At 37.1% G+C, this 8968-nt stretch overlaps 2 protein-coding genes across 2 annotated transcripts; both read left to right on the top strand.

The window, feature by feature from the left end:
* The first annotated feature begins 3264 nt into the window (after nt 1–3264).
* Nucleotides 3265–4104, top strand: LOC132116543 (G-protein coupled receptor 35-like). Its single transcript, XM_059525421.1, has 2 exons — nt 3265–3936; nt 4042–4104. The coding sequence occupies exons 1-2, from the start codon at nt 3265–3267 to the stop codon at nt 4102–4104; spliced, it is 735 nt and encodes a 244-aa protein (XP_059381404.1).
* A 3034-nt stretch (nt 4105–7138) lies between these two features.
* Nucleotides 7139–7984, top strand: LOC132116542 (G-protein coupled receptor 4-like). The gene has a single exon (XM_059525420.1). The coding sequence runs from the start codon at nt 7139–7141 to the stop codon at nt 7982–7984; it is 846 nt and encodes a 281-aa protein (XP_059381403.1).
* Nucleotides 7985–8968: the final 984 nt, after the last annotated feature.

The raw sequence follows: 8968 nt of genomic DNA, 5'->3' as shown, positions 1-8968 counted from the left end.
ACAATTAAAAGAACCAAAGACTTAGGCCCAATCCCAATTCTACCCCTTGGCTCTTCCCCTTTCCCCTACCCCTCTGTTTCGCTCATTCATGTGAAGGGGTAGGGGTGTCTCGATTCTCTTTTGGTTGGAGGGGTAGGGGCAGAGCCGGCCAAGCCACTAAGCGACCCTTGCAATTGCCAAGGGCCCCGTAGCCAGCAGAGGGCCCCCTAGAGTCACTCTAAAAATAATTGTTTCTGCAAGTATTCTCGTAAACACAGTCGGTTATGTTTTAAGTGAACGAATACAGTGGCCTGCTGCTCAGAGAAATTCGCTGTACCGGATAAATCTCTCTCTCTCTCTCTCTGTAAAATAGACGACGTTAAAGGGGGTGTGTTTCAAGATACGCAATGGAGTAGACCAAACTAAACAGGGAGGGAGGGCAAAACACTCATGCAAACAAAACATATCGGCCACGGCCGCGCGATCGACTCACTCATCCAGATGGCCAGTCCGCCCCTGAGCGCAACTGCCCGAGCGCTTTGGAAAGAAAGTGTGTGTGTGAATTCACTGGGCGCGTTGACACCATAGACAGTAAAAGAAATGGACACAGCGACCCCATTGGATTCAATGGAGACAAGTGAAGTCGTTATCTCTTTATTCCCGGGACAACTTTGCCATCGGAAAGGGTGTGTCTGCCACGGGCTGTCCACAGGCTGCGCTTGAAAAAGAAATTATCGAGGCCGAAAAAATTATCGAGCTCATTTTTTTTTATAGTGCGATTAATTGATTTATCGACTATCACGACAGGCCTACTATTTACATCATTAAATTAAAGTTTACGGAAATTTGTTTTTCCTCGTCAGTCATTCTCCATTCATAAACATTATTCAAAAAGGGCGCGTCTCGTGCACGGTAAAACTCTCTCCAATATATCATATGATATATTTACATTATAATGCTTGATCTCTAGATAAAAGGCTGTGGATTTTCATAAAATGACTTTATTTTGTGTATTTGTATTTTATGTTTGTTGCTGTTTTTAAACGACTCGCTACCGTCTGCCTGTTAGATCACACACATCACAAGGACTATGAATTGGCATCAAACGCACAATAACTGGAATTTAAAACTGTGAAGAAACAAAAGATCAATAAACTGTGGGACAGATATACATTAGGATTTGTGCTCTCAACATTTCTTCGCTTTGTGCCGTGAACTTTTAAATGCCCACTTGAGCAGCGCAGCGCTGCACACTGTGACTCCATGTTGCTTTGAGCACATCATTCTGCACAAAAATGGATTTTAATAGTTCTATTGAAATATTACCTAATTCTTATTATTGTTACTATTAATCTTGTTTGTGGTGTTTTAGATGTTATTGTTAATTTTATTTATTTGAAAAATTCAAAAATTTAAATGTTCTATTTATTATTATATATAATATTTTATTTAAATGTTATTCTATTTGCTCGATTTCATTTAAATTATATATAGGCTGTTGTTTGTGCCTCTTAAACTCTGGTGTCAATTAAAAATGTTTCTTTGAAGGTCAGTGAAAATCACTTTATCAGTCTTCTTATTTAGCAAGTTCATCTGTGTGTTCGTTGCACTGCACTGCCATTCAGCTCAGTGGTATCATAATTTTCCTTTTAGACATCAAACATGGAACTCAACTTTTATTTTCATTCTGTACATGTTGCCACATAAGAACAAAATACTTACTCAGGACCAGCAGCGTAAAAAAGATAATTAAAGTGACGTGACATTCAGCCAAGTATGGTGACCCATACTCAGAATTCGTGCTCTGCATTTAACCCATCTGAAGTGCACACACACAGAGCAGTGAACACACACACACACTGTGAACACACACCCGGAGCAGTGGGCATCCACTTATGCTGCGGCGCCCGGGGAGCAGTTGGGGGTTCGATGCCTTGCTCAAGGGCACCTAAGTCGTGGTATTGAAGGTGGAGAGAGAACTGTACATGCACTTCCCATTAACATACAGCATACATAGAATAATTTAAACATAATTTAATAGACTAAAAAATGTAAACATAACATAGTAGATATAATATGTACAGTATAGTTATAAGGTAGTCATTGCTTTTCTTTAGGCCTTACTTAAAACGGTCAAAGGGGCCTCCAACCGAATTTTGCTTAGGGCCCCCAAAGGTCTAGAGCCGGCTCTGGGTAGGGGTAAGGGGAAGGGCCAGATAGCCCTTCAAACGAAGGGGTATGAATTATCTCGGCAACATGGCTGCTACAGCGAACAAAAAGACACCTAAATGTAAGCTTTTTTGGCATAAATAAAGATTTTAACGAAAAGTAATCATTTGTTTTATGTTAGATTCAATTGTGAGTTCATATTAACGGTCATGCTACTCAAAGAAATGTTTGCAAAAAATCGCTATTGGCTAATGTCATATCATTACAGACTGCAAGGGGTATAAAATAGAATTGGGATTGGGCCTTAAACTACTTTAGTCTGTGTGCACTGAATTTATTTTATACTTGCTTGTAATTAATAATTAGAAAATTTACTTCCATTCAGCTTGAGAATGTTGGAATCTGACTCTGCCCTTGTGGACTCAGACTGAGTCTGACTCGGGCCAATTTGGACTCAATTGGCTGAAGACTCAGACTTGACCCAGACTCAACTTAGGTGGACTCGAACCCTCCCTCACTAGTGCTATAAACTGTATAATTTCATTTCTGTGGTTAAATTGGTCCACAAAAACAAATGCACACAATTTCTCACTTGTATTCAAATGTTTTAATCCATTTGAATAGAAGCCCATGGATAATTTAGAATTTCATGCATGTTGCATATGTGTGCATATGTTTTGTTTTATGTGAAATATATGAAGCCATGCCTTGTGACAGCTGTAAAGTCATACTGCAAAAACAGCACAGACTATCATTTACACCTGAGACTGGATTCACTTTTCAGGTGACAAACTCTCCTTTTTGATTAATTTGCTTGTTATGTTTTTCAATTAAGTAATATGCAAAAAAAAAAAAAACCTGTGATTATTAGATGTAGTTTGTGTTATTGGTGAATTAGCTAAAATGAGTAAAGTTTCTGAATTGTATTATTTCACCAGGCATTTTGTTAAGAAAATTGTAGAAAAGTTATAGAAAAGAAATTCACTACATTTGTTTTATATTGATGAATAAAATCATTAGAACTTTTTGTTTAGAACAAATACTCTTCTCTCTTCAATTAGATTACTGTTGCAACTAATTATACATTTTGTGAGATTTTGAGAGCAAAAGGAGGAAATGAACAACTCTAAAGTGAACTTCATCACGTCTGAAGCCTCTACAATTCGTTCCCTTGTGCTAGTGAATATTCTTGAAATGTTTGCATGTGGTTTAAGTTTCCTGATTGGCCTTCCAATACACTCCTTTGTATTATGGCTCATTGTCACAAGAACAGAAAGTGGAGTTGCATCGGTGTTCTTCAAACTTAATCTATCTGTTTGTGGGATTGGAATCTGTGTGGAGAGTTTAATTTTTATACTGTCATGTTGGTTTTCAAGTTTCAAAAAATTAATATGTTTTTTAATAGGACTAGCAGTCACTGGTCGTCCTCTGTTTCAGTGTCTGATCTGTGTTGAGTGTTACCTGGCAGTGGTTCATCCTGTAACCTTTCTGAAGTACAAACCTCTCAGATACAAAGTGATCTGCTCCACTTCAGCCTGGATAATTATTCTTGGCTCATGTCTTTTCTCTGTGTTCATCTCTCCATATACTATATCACATACATGGTTCTTCTCAGTACAGTTCCTCCTCTTCCTCTGCATCCAGTTGTTTTGTCTTGTGGTTGTTCTCAGAGCTCTGAAGCAATCAGGACCAGGAGAGAGAGCAACAGAGAAAGAGGAGGAAAACCACATGAAGAGAAGAGCTTTTCATTTCATTCTAATATGTACTGTGAGCACAGTTATCATATATGTCCCATTTACAATCTCAGGATTCTTTACCATTTTAACAAAAATGAATATCCCTGGACTTTGGTGCATTTGTGTGTTTTGTTTTTTTCTGGCTGGTTTTGTTCAGCCTGTTCTTTATCTGCACCGCTTTGGAAAACTCTTCTGCCTCTCTTCCTTTCAAGTTATGTAGCTTTGTTCATTAATTGTAATTATTAATAACATTCACATTTTATTTAGAGAGGTCAACCACATTAAATTGACTTTTTTTTTGCACCATTTTATTTGTTTGCACAAATAGTTTGGTCTGTGGTTATCATATGTATTTATTTATGAATTTATTTATTTTTAAATAAACTATTCATGTATTATGCAGTATCTCATATTTCTAGTTTGTGGGTCATGAAAAAAAATTATTATATTGAAAATTATACAAATATGTAATTATATTTAAAACATAGACAAGTTTATTTTTTCACAGCAATGCATATGAGCTAAGTAGAGTTAACAGCGTTAAAATGTATGCCTTGAATGCGGTCACTTGGAATGAAAGTCTCATTCATCATTAACAATATGAAAATTATGTTATTAATGACTCACCCTCATGTCGTTCCAAACCCGTAAGACCTCCGTTCGGAGGATCTTCGGAACACATGTTAAGATATTTTAGATTTAGTCCGAGAGCTTTCTGTCCCTCCAGTGAAAGTGTGTGTACAGTATACTGTCCATGTCCAGAAAGGTAATAAAAACTTCATCAAAGTAGTCCATGTGACATCAGAGGTTTAGTTAGAATTCAGTCCAAAAATAACAAAAACTACGACTTTATTCAGCATTGTCTTCTCTTCTGGGTCTGTTGTAAACACGTTCAGAACACTGCAGTGCAGTGATGTCCCATTCGTGAACGAATCATTCGATTTAACCGGTTCTTCTTGAACCAGTTTACCAAATCGAACTGAATCGTTTGAAACGGTTTGTGTCTCCAATAAGCATTAATCGACAAATGACTTAAGCTGTTAGCTTTTTTAATGTGGAAGACACTCCCTCTGAGTTAAAATAAACCAATATCCCGGAGTAATTAATTTACTCAAACAGTACACTGACTGAACTGCTGTGAAAAGAGAACTGAAGATGAACACAGATCTGAGCAAGATAACGAACGAACGATTGACTCGTTCTTGAGTCAAGAACCAGTTGCATCGGTTTTCGGATCACCAGTAGTGATGGGAAGTTCGGTTCTTTTCCGTGAACCGGTTCTTTCGGACAGTTCGATTCAATAAACCGGTTGAAAAAAAAAACAGTTCACCGGTTCTTTTGCGCTAATGAATTCATTGGCGATGATTGGCCTTCATTCAAGCCTTTGGTTTACCCACGCTCATAACATTAGCACAGAATCAGTTCTGAATCAATCACCAAAAGAACCAGTTCGGTTCAGACGCGCTGTGTGTCAGTCTGCTTCACACTGAATCACGTATGCGCAGTATCATCAGCTCCTCGGTTCTCGAATCGGATGCATCTGACAGAAACTGTTCTCGGTTCAGTGTACTGGTGATCCGCAAACCGATGCAACCGGTTCTTGACTCGAGAATGAGTCAATCTTTCGTTTGTTATCTGGCTCAGCTCGGTGTTCATCTTCAGTTCTCTCTTCACAGCAGTTCAGTCAGTGTACTGTTTGAGTACATGAATTACTTCGGGATATTGGTTTGTTTTAACTCAGAGGGAGTGTCAGCCACGTTAAAAAGTTAACAGCTTAAGTCAATTGTGGATTAATGCGTATTGGAGACGTGAACCGTTTCAAATGATTCAGTTCGAATTGGTGAACTGGTTCAAGAAGCACTGGTTAAATCAAATGATTCGTTCGCGAACCGGACATAACTACACTGCAGTGTTGTGAACGCGCTCACAACAGACCCGGAAGAGAAGACAATGCTGAATAAAGTCGTAGTTTTTGTTATTTTTGGACCAAAATTTATTTTCGATGTTTCAACAAATTCTAACTGACCCTCTGATGTCACATGGACTACTTTGATGATGTTTTCATTACCTTTCTGGACATGGACAGTATACCGTACATACATTTTCAATGGAGGGACAGAAAGCTCTCGGACTAAATCTAAAATATCTTAATCTGTGTTCCGAAGATGAACGGGAATGAATGGGTTTGGAACGACATGAGGGTGAGTCATTAATGACATAATTTTTCATTTTTGGGTGAAATAACCCTTTAACATCAAGTTCTAATATTAATTCATTTTTCATTGTAATGTCCACAGTGGGGGTGGAAATGCTCACTATTTCTCAGTCTATTCAAATGTTTTAATTAATTTGAATGAACTTCATTCAAATCACACATTTTCAACCACATACATTTGCTTATGTTTTGTTTAATGTGACACATCTTTGATAAATGTTTGTGGCAACTCTGAAGTGAGACTACACAAACTGGACCGGGTATTATTTACATCCAGAGAGACTGAACATTCACGCTTCAGGTGAAATATTTTAACTTAATTTGTTATGTGAAATGCAAATATCAGCGTGATTTGTAGACATACTGTAGTTTGATTTATGGGCTACTTAGATGTATTAGCTGTTGAAAACAAAGCAAGGTCTCTATTTTTGTAACACTTTATAATAAGTATACACTAATAAAGTACTTACAAATCATTAGCTAACATTTAATTTATAGTTAATGCATACTTTGTTAACTGTAGATAATACATCAATATACACCATACAAATAGTCAATCCTTCATTCATTGTCTCTGTAATTAACACAATTATTACAATCTAATTATCTTGTTGTAAAGGAACTGTTAATTGGGAATAATCAGTGAGTAGTTCTCACTTTAGATTCAGTCATAGAAAACGATAAAATGTAATTAAGTGTTATAAACCAACCTTTACTGAACATTAGTCTTCCTTAAAATGTTTACATGTACATTAAGGATACACACACACTCTCATATGTGGTGTACAGGGGCTCTCCATAGGTTTAAAGGGTTTAATACTGTACTGACTTCCTATTTTAATATATTAACTACAGTTAATAAAGTATGAATTAACTATTAATAGTTTGCAAATTATTTGTAAGTACTTCGTTAGTGTATACTTATCATAAAGTGTAACCTTTTCTTATCTAGTAGCTTGTTTATCTAATATACTTACTCTTGTATTTTCTTATAGATAAATTATTATTTATTATCAGGGGTCTAATACAAGACAAGAAGATGAATAACTCTACAGTGACCTTCAACACACTTGCAGCATCTGCAAATGCCACAACTCAATCCATTGGGCTAATAGACAGTCTACAGTTGTTTCTGTGCAGCTTTACTTTCCTGTTTGGTATGCCAATACACTCCTATGTTATATGGCTCATCATCACAGGAGCAGGAAGTGGAGTTGCATTAGAGTTCTTCAACCTCAATCTGTCTGTTTGTGAGATTGGAATCTGCATATTCTGTTTTGTAGATTCAATGGCAATTTGGTTTTCTTATCTCAAGATAGGTTCAAATTTTATCCTAGGGCTAGGCATCACTGGTCGTTCTCTGTTTTTGTGTCTGATGTGTGTTGAGCGTTACCTGGCAGTGGTTCATCCTGTAACCTTTCTGAAGTACAAACCTCTCAGATATAGAGTCATCTGCTCCACTGTTGTCTGTATACTAACTCTTGGCTCCTGTTTGTTCAGCATGTTCATTTTAATGGCGCTGAATAATACTGCACACACATGGTTCTTTACAGTGCAGATTTTCCTTTTCTTCTCTATCCAGCTCTTTTGTCTTGTGGCTGTTCTTAGAACTCTAAAGCAGTCAGGACCAGGAGACAGAGCGAGAGAGAGAGAAGAGGAAAACAACATGAAGAGAAAAGCATTTCATCTCATTCTAATAACTAGTATGAACACGGTTTTCATAAATGTCCCATTTATTATTTTAGCATTGTTTCGTGTTGTGACAAAGCAAAATAGTGTGGAACTGCGAATCGCTGCTTTGATTTGTTATTCACTGGGTGGTTTTGTTCAGCCGGTTCTTTATCTGCACCGCATTGGAAAACTCCCATGCCTTTGTTCCTCATGAGCATCCTCTACAAATAATAATAATAATAATAATAATAATAAAATAAAGTTTATTCAAGTGTGCTATAACTTCTGTTAAATCAAAAATAGAAAATAGGAGAGCGTACTTTTTCTATGTTTTATGTAGTAATCAGAGATATACTTATAATTTCTATTCTGACAGAAAGAATAGTTTTAGCAATCAGCCTATACTTGTACTTAATATGTAATACTACATACCTTTTTTATTATCCTGTAAGTAGTATTTTATTTGGAATTTAATTAGTTTTCCACAGAGAATAAAAATATACATCTGTTCATGTTTGCTGAAGTGTGAATGGCAGCAGCGCATGAACATGCTGTGCCTCAGCACTGCGCGTATCAGCACTTTTTGTATAGTTTGTATAGTTTATTGACTCCCACAAGGCTGTGTGCTGAGTCAATTTCTCTACTCTTTGTATACTCATGATTGTACACTATGTCATGATACTAACAGCTTTATCAAATTCGCTGATGATACGACTGTGGTGGGGTTGATCACTAGTGTCAATGAGTATGCATACCGAGAGGAGGTACAGAAGTTAATGGATGGTGTGGTGTACAGAGAATAATCTTTCTCTAAACATCAACAAAACAAAAGAACTCATCATTGGCTTCAGAAATAACAGGATGTTCATACACCATTTTACATTAATGGAGAGAAGGTGGAGAGAGTGTCTAGCTTTAAATTCCTGGGAACACACATCTCTGAGGACCTCTCATGGACAATAAACATCATGGCGCTAGTCAAGAAGGCACAAAAGCAACTGTACATTTTAAGAATTCTCAGGAAGATTAACCTGTCACAGCATCTTCTTTTGTTATTCTATCTATGTTCTATTGAGAGTGTACTCACACATGGCATGCTGGTGTGGTATGGAAGCAGCTCTGCACCTGACAAAAAGGCTCTGCAGAGAGTCACAGAGACTGCAGAGAACATTACAAACCAACAGTTACCTGCCATGGA

The sequence above is a fragment of the Carassius carassius genome, chromosome 36, assembly GCF_963082965.1.
Source record: "Carassius carassius chromosome 36, fCarCar2.1, whole genome shotgun sequence".
NCBI classification, from domain to species: domain Eukaryota; kingdom Metazoa; phylum Chordata; class Actinopteri; order Cypriniformes; family Cyprinidae; genus Carassius; species Carassius carassius.
This window is presented reverse-complemented; position numbering and strand designations above follow the sequence as displayed.

What these genes read in the sequence shown, in the direction of transcription:
- LOC132116543 (XM_059525421.1), top strand. Translation starts at nt 3,265, where the DNA reads ATGAACAACTCTAAAGTGAACTTCATCACGTCTGAAGCCTCTACAATT. An exon ending in TGAGCACAGTTATCATATAT is followed by an intron (nt 3,937 to 4,041) that starts GTCCCATTTACA and finishes GGTTTTGTTCAG; the next exon opens with CCTGTTCTTTATCTGCACCG.
- LOC132116542 (XM_059525420.1), top strand. Translation starts at nt 7,139, where the DNA reads ATGAATAACTCTACAGTGACCTTCAACACACTTGCAGCATCTGCAAAT.